The 16,610-nt window shown below is 44.8% G+C and overlaps 1 protein-coding gene and 1 pseudogene across 16 annotated transcripts in view; one reads left to right on the top strand and one right to left on the bottom strand.

Annotated features, from left to right (window-relative positions):
• TRAK1 (trafficking kinesin protein 1) overlaps nt 1–16,610 on the top strand; it is a 102,137-nt gene that overhangs the window by 34,522 nt on the left and 51,005 nt on the right. Inside the window, exon 1 of one of the 16 annotated variants that reach the window (XM_059939352.1) lies at nt 6,137–6,337. The exons of 11 other annotated variants lie outside the window; for them this stretch is intronic. In XM_059939352.1, the coding sequence (XP_059795335.1) occupies nt 6,274–6,337 (64 nt within the window). In that variant the 5' untranslated portion in view covers nt 6,137–6,273. Of the gene's footprint in view, nt 1–6,136; nt 6,338–14,179; nt 14,465–16,610 lie in introns of those variants that run through there. 4 more of the 16 variants (XM_059939357.1, XM_059939359.1, XM_059939350.1 and 1 more) reach the window with 4 other exon arrangements.
• LOC132374100 (hypoxanthine-guanine phosphoribosyltransferase-like) lies at nt 1,323–1,860 on the bottom strand (annotated as a pseudogene).

Below are 16,610 nucleotides of genomic sequence, written 5' to 3'. Positions count from 1 at the left end.
TGGCAATACAGGCCTACCTCGTTTTATTGTGCTTTGCAGATAACTGCATTTTTTATAAATTGAAGGTTTTTTAACGAACAAATCTGTCAGCACCATTTTTCCAACAGCATTTGCTCACTTTGTGTGTCTGTGTCACATTTTGATAAATCTCTCAATATTTCAAAAGTTTAAATTATTATTATATTTGTTATGGTGATGTGATGAGTGATCTTTGATGTTACAGTTGCCAAAAGATTACCACTTGCTGAAGGCTCAGATGATGGTTAGCATTTTTTTTAGCAATAAGTTATTTTTAAATTAAGGTATGTACATATTTTTAAGACATAATGCTATTGCACACTTAATAGACTACAATATAGTATAAACATAACTTTTATATGCACTTTGAAACCAAACATTTCATGTGACTTGCTTTATTGTGATATTTGGTTTATGAAAGCGGTGGTCTGGAACCAAAAATGCAGGATCTCTGAGGTATGCCTATAGAATTTTTTTTAACATCACAAAAGACACATTGGTAATTTTAACTTACCTCTTATGCTCCTGATCATTTTTAATATCGTTCTTGAAAAAAATCTTTTCAATTTGTTTTCTCTGTGCGATGCCAACTTGAGTTATCTCCTTTAATTCTACCCCTTCTTTTTTTTTTTTTCTTTCAAATTTTATTTGTAAATACTCCTTGAATGTTTTCTCAATTATTTTTCTTCTTTTAAAGAGAGAGCCTTTATTTTAAGGATTTTTACATTGAAGACTTCAAAAAGTAGTAGGTTTTTAGAACTTATTGACCTGTATTTAAAAGGAACTGTTGACAAAGATTTGCCAGAAATAATCTGAACAAACGGGAAAATACAGTTAATACTACTGAAACCTACTAAAATAATTCCAGGACATATGGTTTATCCGACATAACGATACCTCTAAATGCTGTCACTGATATGAAACTGACTGCTTCTTTTCTAAACGCACAGTGGTATAATTAACAATGTTCAATCACTTCTGTTCTTTCCTGAATATATAAAAATTAAAATACCAATTAAAAAACTAATATATTCTTCTCTTTAAATGTTTCTTACAGATACAATTTCAATATTTTCATTCAATAGTGGTGTGGTTTAAGAGGTTTTGCATTCACAAGTCAAACAACAATCCACCCAAAGGGAACTGATAGTCTGTAGGCTCGTAGTGCAAATAAGGAGTTCGGGGATGCAGCAACTGACCTTTCTAAAATACAAAACGGATAAAATTCTTAGAGGATACATTCAGTAAGCTCTACTAAGCAGCTGGCCACAGAACTAGAACATTTGATCATTTTCGTGGTGATTTCAGTGGGACTCCAGATGTTTCCAAACTCAACTTGAACTCTCATCTTAGGCTTTGTATTTTGCTTTTCCAGTTTTGCTAATGACACAAACATGATTCAAATCCCTGAAGTATTCATTATAGTCAAGGGCATATCCTACAACAAACTTGTCTGGAATTTCAAATCCAACACATCTGGTCTATATCCAACAGTTTGAGGGGTCCTTTTCACCAGCAAGCTTGCAACCTTGACCATCTTTGGATTATGCTGCTTGACCAAGGAGAGCAAGGTTTGCATTGTTTTGCCAGTGTCAATTATATCGTCAACAATCAAGACATTCTTCCCAGTTAAAATTGAGAGATCATCTCCACCAATTACTTTTATGTTACCTGTTGACTGGTCATTACAGTAGCTCTTCAGTCTGATGAAATCTACAGTCATAGGTCTAGATCTATCACTATTTCTGTTCATTTGATGTAATCCAGCAGGTCAGCAAAGAATTTATAGCCCCCCTTGAACACACAGAGGGCCACGATGTGATGGCCTCCCATCTCCCTCATCACATCTCGAGCCAGCCGTTCCGTCCCGTCCATAATTAGTCCATGGGGAATAAACACCTTTTCCAAATCCTCAGCATACGGATTAGGTCTACAGAATAAAACTAGGTCATAACCTGGTGCATCATCACTAATCACGACGCTGGGACTGCGTGTCGCCCTAACGGAGCCGGCTTGCGCGCGCGGGCCGAGGGCCGTCTGGGGAGGAGAAGCCGGTGGCGGGCCGACCAGGAGGCGGAGGCGCGGCGGGAGGTGGTGGGAAAGCAGAGCGGCCCGCCCCAGCGCTCCGGCCGCCACTGCTCAGAGCCCAGGCCTGTTTTCTCAATTATTGACAGAAAAGGCTTTGGAGGTGGTTGGTGCCCGGTTTGGATTCAGTTGCTCTTGGTTTTTGCTGAGTGATCCTGGTTTAGTGACTTCACCTTTCTGAGCCCCCTTTCCTTGTCTGCCCAGTGAGAGGGTATTAGGTAGCAGGGCTCTGAGGGCTGAGTGAGCTGAAAAGGGCTGTTGTCTGATGTGCAGTCGGCACTTATTAAATAGTGTTGTGTGAACATGAGGGTGAGTGAGGGGGTCTTCTCTGAGGCTGCTCCTGGGACCAGTCCCGATTCCTGATCCTCCTGGGGTGGGGCAGTGATGGGGGGAGCCCAGGAACATTGGAGGAGAAGGTGGTTTTTCAGCTGCAGCAAGCCTGGGCCAAGGAAGGGCTGTAACTCTCTGGAGTCGTGGGAATGTTGGAGGAAAGTGTGGATTTGAAGGCAGAGAAACCTGGATTTTAACCTTGGAACCATCTCTAAAGAGTTGTGGGTGGATTACTGCATCCTTCTGAGCCTATCACATGGCAGTTTTGGTACGGATGTTCAATTTAAAACTTGCTCAAGGCCCATAAAATTCACCCATAAATGATGCTGTTTCCTTATTCATACACATTCTGCTTTCTTTCGCATTTTCTAAGAAAGTAAATTGGGAGACTTCCCTGGTGGCGCAGTGGTTAAGAATCTGCCTGCCAATGCAGGGGACACATGCTCCATCCCTGGTCTGGGAAGATCCCACATGCTGCGGAGCAACTAAGCCCGTGCGCCACAACTACTGAGCCTGCGCTCTAGAGCCCGCGAGCCACAACTACTGAAGCCTGTGCGCCTAGAGCCCGTGCTCCGCAACAAGAGAAGCCACCACAATGTGAAGCCCACGCACCGCAATGAATAGTAGCCCCCACTCGCTGCAACTAGAGAAAGCCCGCGCACAGCAGCAAAGACCCAACGCAGCCAATAAATAAATAAATAAATAAATAAATAAATAAATAAAGTCAATTGGGTATATGCAGTCTTCGGATTTGATGTAAGTTGTGTTCAGTAATTTGTAAATGGCCTCACCCCACCCCCAGATTGCCACTCCTGCTCATTACTGCGAACTCAATGCCTTCTAATGAATTATGCTGGGAAAAGCTGATACATGACATTTCTACCTCATTTCCCTCATTACAGCTTAGAAAATTGTACTCTCTTTTTAATTGCTCGTACTGGCTTGTTTCCTTTTTGAAGGAATTAGAGTGATGAAGACGATCCCAACTAACATTTATTGCAAACTCACTTTGTCCCAGGCACTGTGCTAAGTGCTCTGCCATGCGTTAATTAATTAACGCCTCACCGCATCTGTGCGGCAGGTATTATAGTCACCCCATTGAGCAGATAAGACTCAGGTGTCTAAGAAGGTCACAGAGATGGGAAATGAGGATCCTGGACCAAACTTCAGGCCACCCAACTCCAAAAGCCCTTGCTCTTAGCTATGAAGCTAAACTACCTGCCATTAGTTGACCATCCATCCATCCATCCATTGATTTTTGCCTTTATGGTGATGTGGGATGAATAAAATATTTTTGAAATTCGTAGCACTGTGAGGTAAATGTGCCGAGCCTTTGTTTAAGGGGTTTCTAACTGCACCTAACTTTTCTATGATGCTTTGTGGAGTTTGCATTTCCTGTTCCTTTATTACATCTTCATTTTGAAAATTAATATTGGACTCTCCCCGCCCCGAATATTGGATTGAACTTGTTGAACATGCTGATTTTGAGGAACCTGTTAACTGTTGGTCGGTTTATTTATGAGGCCTATAATCATCTTTTTAGAAACACCTTAGGGAACTTTAAAAAAATAAAGTCTCGGAAAACCTTAGGACGCCAGCCTCAGCTCCCCTGTCATGAGGAATGACATCTGAGAGGTCGCCTGGTGGTTTGCTGTGGGGCTCTTGAGAGGTACCATCATTGCCAGGGAGAGACATGACAAGGACCAAAGGGAGAGATGAGATATGTTCAGATAATGGGGGCAGTTACAGCAGGAAGTAAAATCATTGGCTGCTGACTTTAATTAGGTGAATGTCCTAGAAAATTTTAAATGTGTATCCAAGTTGGGGTCTGAGGAGGGCACACACACACACACACACACACACTCACTTATATAGTTTTCCTCTAAATTTTCTGCCAGACACACACACAGACAGGCAGATACACACACACACACACACACACACACACACACACTGTAAAATCTCCCCCCCACCCCAATCCGTCTATTCTATTGAAGAGCCTTGCCATCCAGTGTAGTCTGGGGACCAGCAGCTTTGCTATTATGTGGGAGCTGGTTAGAAATGCAGAATCTTGGGCCCAACTGCAGACTTGCTGCATCAGAATCTGCACTTTAGCAAGAGCTCCAGGTAATTCACATGCTCATTACAGCCTGGGAAGCCCTGCCCTAGAGGGATGCCTTTTCCTCCAAGTTCATTCACTGAGGTATCATATGCCATTGGAAGGATAAAGGGAAATTGGCCCCGTTTGGTCACTGTGGAAGGAAAGAAGCTTGCCCTCCCAATAGTGGTTGAAGAGTCCTTTTACTATTACTCATTCGCAAATTATACAGTCTTGAGTAGAAAGTTAAGAGGAAAACTGAATCAAGGCCACATTTGTTGCTGTTGACACCAACAGATGGTTACAGTACCTGGCTAACAGGCTGGTGAGGTTCTGTAGGTAGTTTTGCTTTAGGGCAGTGGTTTTCCAAGGGAGATTTTGCGCCCATGGGTCATTTGGCAGCATCTGGAGACATTTTTGGATGTCACATCTACAGAGAGAGAGGGTGGTGCTTCTGGCACCTAAATGGGTAGAGGCCAGGAATGCTGCTAAACGCCCTGCCATGCCCAGGACAGCCCCGCAACGAAGAATTATCTGACCCTAAATGTCAGTAGTGCTGTGGTTGAGAAACCCTGCTTTAGGGAGTGAGTTTAACTTATAGTAAGTCTAAAATCTGTTTAATTATCCCATTACTCATTTAAAAGAAATATTTCAAACATGCTAAACACTTAGGACTAATAAATGTTAACTTCACTTTTTTTTTAATAAATAAAACGTTACTGATGCATTTATAAGTACAGTTTCAAAGTCCCATTCCTTCACTCTTTCCCCAGAGGGAACCACCTTCCTGAGGGTGGGCTGTTTCCTTCTGGTGTGTATTTTTGTACCTTGATTACACATATAAATGTCCATGAAAACAGCCTATTATATTGCACGGGCCCCTTTGTAATGGCGTTCTCCTCTATTTGTATGTTGCAGGCTCTTTTTCCAGGAGTTTGAGCAAAGGCACAAGCAGAGAACAGGACTGTATCTAAATGAAAACGTTTCCATTTTCTAAGTATTTTACATTTCCGTTAGGTGGTGGTTAAAATTTTTAAGAAAAATTGCTTAATGTTTAAAATCAGGTTGAGGAAAGAAGTAATGGTTGCAGATTGTTAAAGGTGGCATTTTCCAAATGCAGATTCTGTAGTGACCCAGAATTAAGCAAATAAACTTGTGCTGACATTTGTTGGAGGGTACGATGGTGGTAAGGTCCCTGGTGCTGCCCCCCTTTTCCACCTGCACCCTCCTTTCTGCCAACGTGGCACCTCTCAGCCCCTGCTCCCAGCATCCTTGGAAGACGTTTCCTCCATCTCTGCATCATTTTTCAGAGCCGGCCTGTTTCTATGGCAACTGTGAGATTGAAAGATGAGCGGGAGCGGGAGGCGAGGCTGGAGGGAGACCTCAGGGTGGTGGTGTGTGTCCCTGACGTCACCTTCTGTGCTTCCGGATAGGACGATTCTGGCTACTCCCATTCAGGGCTGCTGGCTGGTGCCGCTTTATTAGCGGGGCTGCCAGGGTCTCTGATAGCTCTACAAATTGCCTTTCTTTCTGCTCCTCCTCCTCCCCTCCACAATTTTTCTTTTCACTGCCCCTTTTCTGTTCTGGCTCCAGACTGTCATCAAGAATGCACAGCTTAATTCTGGTGTGTTTTGGGACGCTCTTCTGCCCAGTGTTTTGGAAGGGCGGGGAGTCATGGCAGCGTTTCACTTGACGTCGATGGCGCCGTGAAGTGCATTCTTTCCTCTGCAAGAATACTGACTATGCAGAAATTTATCGAAGCGGATTATTATGAACTAGACTGGTATTATGAAGAATGCTCGGACGGTAATTATGACTCCTGCAGAACAGAGCGGGGATGTGTAGGGCCATTGTCTCCTTCGGGGGAGGGGGTGTCCTGGAATCTTCCTGGGGAGACGGGCGGAAGGAGGGCCACGGGACCAGCACCGCGTGGCTTTGACCCTTGCGAAGGCGTGGTGGAGGAGACAGCAGGTGGGCAGGGCTCGTGATTGTGGGAGGCTCCTTGGCAGTTCGGAGGTGGTGTTGGTGTGTGCTGGGCTTGTGAGCATCACACGTCAGTGGGATTGAATTCTCGCTGGGGTGATGCGTGTGTGTGTGTGTGCGCGCGCAAGTGGAGATGTGGTCCTCGTTAGGGTTCAGGGATTAGTGTTTTCAGGAAGTGGTCCTCTGCCCTGGGAGAATCCACCCTTTTCTGAGCCCAGACCTGGGGGCACAGGGGAGGCTGGAGAAAAGGCAGACGCAGCCTCCCACCTGGCAGACAAGTCAAATGAATTTTCCTTGTGGGCTCCCAGAGATGGGCGTGGGAGATGTTGGGAGGGGCTGGAAGAGCCTGTATCCTCCGCTGTGTGTGCAGGGAGGGTGTGGCACGTTCCAGAGGAGACTGGGTGGAGTTTATGTGGCTGGAGCGGCCTCAGGAGGTTCCAGGCATCAGGAAATGGCACTGAGGTGCATTCTTAGGCCACAGGGGAAGGGCCTCGGGCTCCTGTGGTGTTGGCATCAAATTGTATATGACACAGTTAACCTGTCGTCTTTAATTTCTTCTTTAAAGTGACCCTCAATCTGTGCCTTTACATAGACACACACAAAAAGGACACAATTAATGTATATACTTAGAGGGTCCATTCCCCCAGTGATGATACGTTCCCAGCCTCACACGAGCCAGTAATAGGTAAGGTAACTGCTTTTTAATTGAATCCGGAGTTTCAGTCTCTCTAACATGACTACATTTGATTAACCTGAATGATGTAACAGGCTGGGACCTGGCCTCATTAGTAAGCTAAGAACTACATAATTATCTCTTTATCTGCTGATTTCTGCCTTGACTATCGGCTGCAGGAAAAGGGCCAAGAGCCTTTCTTAGCGGGGGTGGATGGATATTTAAATGTGCTGAGAAACCTCCCTAGCTGAGCCCCACCATCCCCAAGCATTAGATGAAGACATTGCCATGTTGAGTCCCTGTGCATCTTTAAACATCCTGAGTAATGATGATGGTGGGCAACTCGCAGGGTTGTGAGGGGAAAAGATGACTCAGTTTTTTTTCTTTTGGGTATATTATTCTTGAAGCAAGTTCCCATCCTATTACCCAACTCCAGGAGGCAATTATAGGGGTGCTTCTTTTCAGAATCCATCATTGACCTCTTGAAGTTTTCTTGGTGATTTGTGACTCGCTGAACCCTCCATAACTTTTTAAAGTATGGACCACAGGATCACGGAGCATTGGTTACAGCAGAGGGCTTGTCTCACAGCCCGGGGATCCACTGGGTGTGGCCATGGCTCTCACGGAGCCATCCTGGAAGTGAGGGAGGAAGGTTTCTTACTGTCTTGACCCAACTGCGACACCGTCCAGCTCTATTTACACCCTTGTCTGAGGAAATGAAGCCAGTCACTCTCGGTGGTTAATCTGAAGGGTGAGAGGAGGCCTGCTCTTATCTGGGTGTCTGTCTATCAGAAGGATTTTCTTACCCAGCCATTTCTCAGTTGAGTCTTTTGGCCCCGAGGCAGCCAGATCTCTCTTCTTCCAGCAGAAAAGGAAAATGGAAGAAGAGGCAGCTCATCTGTCCAAGGGTAAATAAATGTTGATTGCAATTACTGTCGGAATTATGTTGAGCAAAATACTTGCCTTTATCCTTCATCCCAATTTGGATGAAGCAGAGAAGGCCACTGGGACAGAATTTACTGTGGCAACTGCCATTTTCGTAATCCCGTTTTAAAGATAGTTAAGTAAAGCAGGGAATTAAAGGAATGGAAGCTCAGAACTAATCTGGTTTAGGAAACCCCACAAAAGGGGGTGGAATTCAAGAATATGCTAATGTTGTCGTTACTTGTTTATACATGTCTAACTAGGGTTCTTTCCTGACCTCGGCAGGTTAGTCTGGAAACGAAGGCAATTTGCCTTTGTGTTTATGCATCTTTAAAATTGCAAATCAGTCTTTGAATAGCCTTTTCATCTCCTGGTCCTGAACTTCCTGGTGAGGAGGCCAGGTAGGAGTTAGACACACAGTGTTGCTTTGTCTCTCTTATTATTTGCCATTTGAATCTTTAATGAGGGAAACTTCTAGGGAACTTTGCATACTAATAGCAAAAGATGAGTCATATGTTTTGAAAAAGATGCAAAATCATCATTTATGTCAGAGTTACCGACTCGCACTTAAATTGCAGGGTGAGCACCAAAAAAGTAATATATATGGGTGGGAATATAGATTGCAGGACGATTAGGGACCCCTCTTTTAAAGGTGGAATTAAGAAATGGCTGCTTTTCTCTTTTCTCTTTGAGGTTTAGGAGAGCTTTATTCAGTCCACTGATTGTATCCTTCCCCCTTAATCAGTTTTAGTTGTGGAGTCTAATACTCTGTGTCCCCCACTACCACCCAAACAAGGGGTATGGGGCAGGGGCTTAGAATAGTAGGAAATTGGAGGGGTTGATTGCGCAATATCTTAAGGTAATTTTTAGAGGTTTGAAATAGCTAGCGATCAACAGAGTACAGCAGTGGTCTTTGCAGAATTTTCACACATGTACTCAGTGTTTACAGTTTAAACTCTAGCATCAGAGAGAGTGGATATATGTATATGTATAACTGAGTCACTTTGCTGTACACCTGAAACTAACACAACACTGTAAATCAACTCTACTCCAATAAAAATTAAAAAAACAACAACAACAACTCTAGAGTCAAACAGGGTCCTGGTTACCTACGTTGGCTGTGTCCCACCTCTAATTGCAGGAACCTCTAAAACCTGGCAAATAATGGCAATCACTCGCTTATTAAAAAAGCAGATTCCCAGACTAACTCCAGACCAGGAGAGGCCCTGAGAAATCTGAATCTTTAGTGCACGCTTTCGGTGATTCTTTACATCAGGTGTGTTTGGGAAACTATGCCAGTGTGAGTGGGGACCATCCCTGGGCACAGGGGTCTGGAAGATAATTCTTTATGTCTGTCACGAAATCCTATGTTCTTTCTTGGCTACACTGGTCACTTAAAAAAAGTATGCTTATAAAGAGTGTGAGGCTTTTTTAATTTTCAGAAAGGCTTGGGTTCAAGTATATGTCCCTAAGTTAAAGAAATGGAGTGCACGTTTGTAATTATTCTAGAAATAGGTAGAATGCCAGAAAAGAGTGCTGGCTTGGAGTCTGCCTTTGGGGCCTGTTTTGCATTCTGCATGGCTGTGTGATGTTAAAAAGCAAAATTCAACGGATAAATATAAAGATCAAATTGGCTTTCTTCAGCGATTCATGAATCGAGCAGCATCCCGTCTAGCAAGTAGAAAGGAGCTCTGAGGAGGTGTATAAAATGGAAGGCTTTTATAGACAAGACGGGAGCAGGGACAGGGAAAAAGCAGATTCTCTCTCTTTCTTTGGGGGATGGATGGGGTCTGTCAGGCAAATTACCTCATTACTGCTGACCGGGAAATTCCAGACCGACTGGTTAAGACTCCATTCCTGGGAGAGGCTGAAGCTGCAATTAGGTCAGGTATTAAGTCTTGGTTGGCTGCCCTGGGGCTTAGCGCAAGCGACTCCATTTGGGTCCTGTTGCTTCTTTTTACCAGTGGTTTGGTACATCCTGCGACCCCAGTGAGCCTCTGTCAACCCAGCTTTCTCATCTGGCAAATGGGGATAACCACGTTGGCCAGAACCATTGCGAAGGAGGGTAAAGCGTGTAAATAAAGTAAAAGCTCTTTGTGATCGGCAAAGTGCCAGGCCAGTGCTTAATTTTATTTTTTCAGAAATAGTACTAGTTATTAAGTTCTTTTTAAAAATCCCTTTCAAAAGGTAACTGGTATTTTGAACAAGGTATATAGTATCTTGGGAATTCCCTGGCGGTCCAGTGGTTAGGACTCCACGCTTTCACGCTGAGGACGCAGGTCCAGTCCCTGGTCGGGGAACTAAGATCCCACAAGCTGTGCAGCGCAGCCAGAAAAAAAAAAAAAGGTATAGTATCTGGACCACCTGTTTCTCGCTGCGGTCTCTTTTGTAATCATCCACCCTCGTGTCCCCTTTTACAACATTATAGGTTTGAATGTCACAGCGGGAGGTGGTCTAGTTCATACTGATCTTATAAATGGGGACACCCAGGCAGATTGTGCAGTGGTTGTTTTTAGGACTTCTTATTCCATAATGAAAATCCGCGGCATTACACACAGGTCGCACGTGTGCTGTTCCCTGACTGCAGTGACCTCTAAAATGTCACCCAGGGTCAGGGTGGCTGGTTTGCGAGTGAATTTTTATCAGAGGTATTTTAAGCATTAATTGAAAAACTGTTACTAGACTTTTGAGATGATTTTCTAACTTTCCTGCACTTGTGTTCAGACATGTAAACAGGCCCCATTTTTCATGTGTGTTTGTTGTGGGAGGCACCATTGGAGGTAGAGGCTGACTTTCCCTTTCCAGACTCAGCAGTCTTCTGAATGGCTGTTAAGATGATTAAAAAAAAAAAAAAAAAAGAATTAAATGTAAATGTATGACGTAGCTGTACATTTTTATCAGCAACTTTGGTAAAGCAGAGATAATGTCCTCCCTCAGATGTAGAAGCGTAGGACTAGAGAACTGATGAGAGGGCCAGAGGGAGCTTAGAGCCCAAGTTTTCAGAGCTTTGTGTTTCTCATTTATTTTTTTAAAATAGCATAAGTAAGGGCCTTGGGGAAGTGACCCTCAGTGACGGGCCACCCTGCTCTGTATAGGCAGAGGAGTAAAAGTACAGGGAGGCTTGTGGAGAGGAGTAGGACGCATGGGATACAGAGGGGAAGGAGACTCTTGCAGAGGGTGAGGGGGGTCCGCAGGAACAGGTTGCAGGGGAAAAGCAGGCCAAGGAGGCCGGGGAGCATCAAGCTCATGTCTGAAGACGAGGGGCAGGCATCCTTGGGCGTGCCTGTCCAGTGGGACTTTCTGTGATGATGGAAACGTTCTGTGCTGTCCAGTTTGGTAGCCACTAGCCCCATGTGGCTATGGAGCGTCTGAAACTTGGCTACTGCCACTGAATTTTGGATTTTATTTAATTTTAATCAATAGAGATTTCAATGTAAATAGCCCTAGTGGCTCGTGACCACTCTTTGGACAGCGGAGGGTGGAGCTTCGGGAAGATGACTTCTGTGGGGTGTGTAGAATCAATCTGGAGAGGACACTCACAGGAAGAGCTCCCTCTGACTGGCGGGAGGCGAGTGACACTTGCCTTCTGTGGCCTTGAACGTTACCGGACATGGGTCAGAACCCACACCCTGCCCCCCTGCGCTGGGCCACGGTCCTAGTCCTTACCTCTGGGACAGCACACACTGCGGCTGCTTGACTGTCCGGGGTGAGCTGGGCCACCCTCAGCTTCACCTCCCATGTCCATGTCCCATAGTCCATCCGTCACCTGGCACAGGGATTCCTGGGCTTTCTTGCTGGTCTTTAGGGGTCTGTTCTGCTTTGACTTTTGGAAAACTGTTCTCTCAGAGAAGGTGCACTTTGTCCCATCTCTGCCTTTAACCTTGAAGTGAATGCAGATGTGGATGAGGTTGGAGAATTCCCTCACACCCTTGCAGAGGGAGGGAGGGAAGGAGGAAGGGTTTGGGGTGGGGAGAACCCTGAAGAATGAGAGAACTGAGAGAAATGGGGTGACATGGGGAGGCTAGGATGGTCATGTGTTCACAATGCCATGTCCTAAATTTATCTTTTAATTTACATGTATATATATTTTAATTATATAATATATAGAGACTTGAACATCATTTGCTAAAGGTAGCCTAGAATTGAATTAAAAGATGAGTATAACCATCTGGTTATGAGTAAAATCACTTAAAAGTATTTTCAAATATATGAAATCAGCTTTTTTTTTCATTTATATATACTACAGCCCCTCCCACTAGCCTGCACATCTTATAGTCAATCTGATACTCGCCGAATGAATAATGCACAAGGTGGAGTTTTCTCCCTCCCTCCCCTCCCAGAGCTTCAGACTCACTGTCATTTGCATTGAATTAACAAGCCCCAATTTGATAATGTTTACTGAGCTTAAAGAACGATGGTTTTCCCCTGAGTGTCTGCCTTTATAAACATTGTATTTAAAGCTTATGAAGATTTTCAAAATGTGATTTTGAACTCCCTGCTACTGAATTTCTACTGACCCTACTTTATTTTTATTTTTATTTATTTATTTATTTATGGCTGTGCTGGGTCTTCGTTTTTGTGCGAGGGCTTTCTCTAGTTGCGGCAAGTGGGGGCCACTCTTCATCGTGGTGCGCGGGCCTCTCACTATCGCGGCCTCTCTTGTTGCGGAGCACAGGCTCCAGACGCGTAGGCTCAGTAATTGTGGCTCACGGGCCTAGTTGCCCCGCGGCATGTGGGATCTTCCCAGACCAGGGCTCGAACCCGTGTCCCCTGCATTGGCAGGCAGACTCTCAACCACTGTGCCACCAGGGAAGCCTGACCCTACTTTTTACAAAGAACACATTTTCAGGTTCCAGAAAAGTAACCTGGCAATGAGTATGTCTGTAGGTGCTAATTTCTTAATAAAATCTTTATTCTATTCTGGTTTTCTATTTATAGGCACTGGTCTATGGTCTTCTATTCGTTTTTATGGAGGTAGCGATTCAGTTTAGCAGACATTTTTAGCCGCCTTAGCAGGATCTGCAGCCCTAAGGATTTAAAGACGGATGAGACCTAGTTCCTGAACTTGTGCAGAGAATTCTTGCTGACAATCTGGCCTCTGCTAAAGGCCCCCTTGGTTACCTGAGGGAGGTGACTGGGCAGAGAGGTGGTTTAGGCCTCCTGGTATAGCTTTTAGGAGCAGGGAGACCTGCCACAGTGTAGCGGGGAGGTAGCTGAAGCACAAGAATTGTACAATGTGCCATGATTCTCTGAGACACCAGTGCTTCAGGCCACCTTTCAGTGGGTTTGATGGAAGGACCTGCCATTTCACTGTTACAGGCAAAATCAAACAGTGTAGAGGAATTGGTAGTGAGATGTGCAATAAAACTTGATTCTTTTTTCAGGCAACTTTGCAAACTATTAGGCTGTAGATTTTTTTCCCCTTATCCTGCAATTAGAAAAGATCTTTATAAATTTGGCTGTGAATACACAGATGTAGGGTGAGAGTGGGATTTACAAAATGCAGTTTAAAAAAGAGCAAATGCAATATATTATTACCAAAGAAAAACTGGGATGAAGTAAGCTTAATACAAGTAGTGCTTACTGCAGTTTTTTCTTTTTCTCTTGCTAGAAACCAGAATGATCTTTTCCTTCCCTGTTCAGCCCTGTGTCATGCTGTTGTCACAGTCAGATTTGTGTCAACTTTTGAGGCACACCCACAGGAACTCTCTCACCTGAGGGAACTGGGCAATCAGTCGCCAGGGCACCTCCTCCGCCAGAGCGCCACCTTTAGACAGGTGTGCCTGCTTGAGGCATGGATGGTATTGCCCTGTGCAGTTGCTGCGAAACTTCCAGGAAGCTACCATTCCTCATTGCTTCTGGGGGAGCAAAAGCGGAAGAAGAATCTGGATGCAGAGAGGCCGTGCACCTGCCTGCTCGCCTCCCGTCTGACTCCAGAGCACCCGTTAGGGCCACCCCAGGGCTGGGCAGGGCTTTCCCATTCCGATAGGTGCTTCTCCCCCCTCCGCCCCGCCTCCTTCTGTGGGAGCCACCCACTTCCGGGTCTCCTGGGTGCCGATGGGCCAGTGGCCCTGTGCACACCCTCCACTTCAGCTGAGCCGGGGCATGTCCGTGGCCCCAGCCAAGGCCCAGCGTGCGCCCTGGGGGCCCCGGCCCCAATGCCTCCTCCGGGAGGGCAGCCAGGAGCTCCTTCAAGGATCGCTCCTTAGAGTGATGTTTTGGCTTTGGGGTGACTTCAGCAATGTCCCTACGAGATGTGGGAGGAGAAGAAGAATATCTTGAGTATGACTGCCAGAGTGAAGAGAGGAAGCCCATCCACAAGCAGCCTGAAGCCCTGGACCTCTTGGAGGAGGGTAAATTCTGTTCTTTGCGCCAGTCTGATCCTTTCCCTCTTAGTGTCTATGTAGGCCTGGCTGTTTCACTGATCTCACAGCTTTCTTTTATTTTCATAGTGGGGTATAAGGTCAAGTACACACGTCTTATGTGGCGAATGTAAAGCCGCCAGGAGAGAAGCTGCGTTTCCAGCATCCTGGGAAGTCCTGTTGCCCCCCTTTCTTTCTAGTTTACACCTCCTTCCTGGGAGACCACTGTCCTGACTTGTATCACCTTAGATTTGTTTTGCCTGTTCTCGATGTATGTAAATGGAATCAAACAGTGTGTATTATTTTGTCTAGCTTCTGTTGCTTAACTGAGGTCTTTGAAATTCATACTTTTTGCAAATGTCAGTAGTCCCCCGACATGCACACACTTTATGGCATTCCAGCACTCTGTTTTAAGAGTTTTCATTGTTTTCTTCTGACTGAATGGCTTTTGGTGGGTTAATGGACAAGAAACTGAGTCATTATTAAATAATATGTTTTTGTTTACTTTAGGAAATTGTTTATTTTAAAAAATTATTAATCACCAATTTGAAATAGGGATTTTAAAAAAGTTTAGAAATATTTCAAATAGAAAAGTACAAGGGCTGACATTGAAATTACCTGGGAACTCACCACCAGCCTGTATCAGAGGGGTGCTGCTTTTGGAGAAGAGGGGGGAGGGTTTTAAATAAAGATACACCCAAATGCTGAGTTTGAGTTTCCTAATTGGGCTTTTGGGGCTTTCACTCACAGCCCAGAAAAAGGGATTTTTTTGGGGGGTGTTGTGAAACAGAATGTTTAAAGAGTGACTGCAGGAAGTTCTTTAGGTCTTGAGTAAAAGCAATCAAAAAACTTTTTCAAAATTCTGCTCTGTGACGGCCTGTTTTCATGTCTCAGAATAACTTTTTATTTTTTAAATGGTTTATAATTGGCTGTATACTGAAAGTGTTCTTCTTTTGAGGTTACTGCCCTGAGAATATTAACACTTCACCTATAGGACAGTTAAAAGTGTTTAATTGGAGAAAGGGGGAGAGCAGTGCTGAAACCTGGCACCCCCTGTCTGGTCCTTTCATGAAAGAGATGGTGGAGGTGAAAGGAGAGAGGAGTGAAAGACCAGCTGGGACTGTGCATTTGTTGGGTTCCTGGAAGAGATCAAGAGAAAGGCCTCCATCTGCTCTTACAGAACTAGAACCAGCCCGGATTTCACTGGATCAGCTTGTGTCCCTTGAAGCTGGGCCGCTCAGCGTGCATCTTGGGTACCCACATCACCTGGGAGCTTGTTAGAAATGCAGACTCCCAGGCCCCACCCCAGACCTACTGGGTCAGAATCTGCATTTTAACAAGACCTTCAGGGGATTCCTATGCACATTAAAGTATGAGATGAGCTGCTGCCTAAAAGCATCGTAAGATCATTTTTAAAATCAATTATTGAACCATATGAGTCTAAAATGAAAGGTTTTACTAGGTTCTAGAACAGTATCATATATCCTCGTCAAGAGAAGAAAAATCATATTGCACGTATTTTATGTACATATTTCATATATCTATATATTTTGAACGTTTTTTTTTTAAACTGATAGCCAGATGATAATGATGATGATAGCCAATGTTTAGTATGTACTTGCTATGTGCCAGGCACCATTCCAAGTACTTTAAGTGGATTCATGCATTTAATCCTTAAAATAACCATAGGAGGTTAAGTACTGTTATAATTTTCCATTTCATAGACTTACAAGAGGAAACTTCAGCAACTCGTCTAAAGTTACACAGCTCATAGGTGATTTCAACCTACACAGACTGGCTCTAGGGCCCTACATAGACTGCTCTTGGATACTGTGCTAGCAGTTCTCAAGGTAGCATCCCTACACAGCAGCAGCAGCAGCGCCTGGGAACGGGTTAGAAATGCACATTCTTGGGCCCCGCCCTAGACCTGCTGAGTCAGACATGCTGGGGTGGGACCCAGCAGTCTGGGTTTTAACACACCTTCTGGGTGATTCCAGTGCACCTGGTCCTGTGCTGGTCCACATCTCACAGATGACAGGGTCTCTACTTTGTGATCACATTCGATGGTAGGGGTCGGGGGGGGGGGGGGGTCGGGGGGGGGGCGGGAACCGGCTCTGTATTTGCCATCTTAAGATAG

Source organism: Balaenoptera ricei, chromosome 11 (assembly GCF_028023285.1).
Source record: "Balaenoptera ricei isolate mBalRic1 chromosome 11, mBalRic1.hap2, whole genome shotgun sequence".
NCBI lineage: Eukaryota > Metazoa > Chordata > Mammalia > Artiodactyla > Balaenopteridae > Balaenoptera > Balaenoptera ricei.
This window is presented reverse-complemented; position numbering and strand designations above follow the sequence as displayed.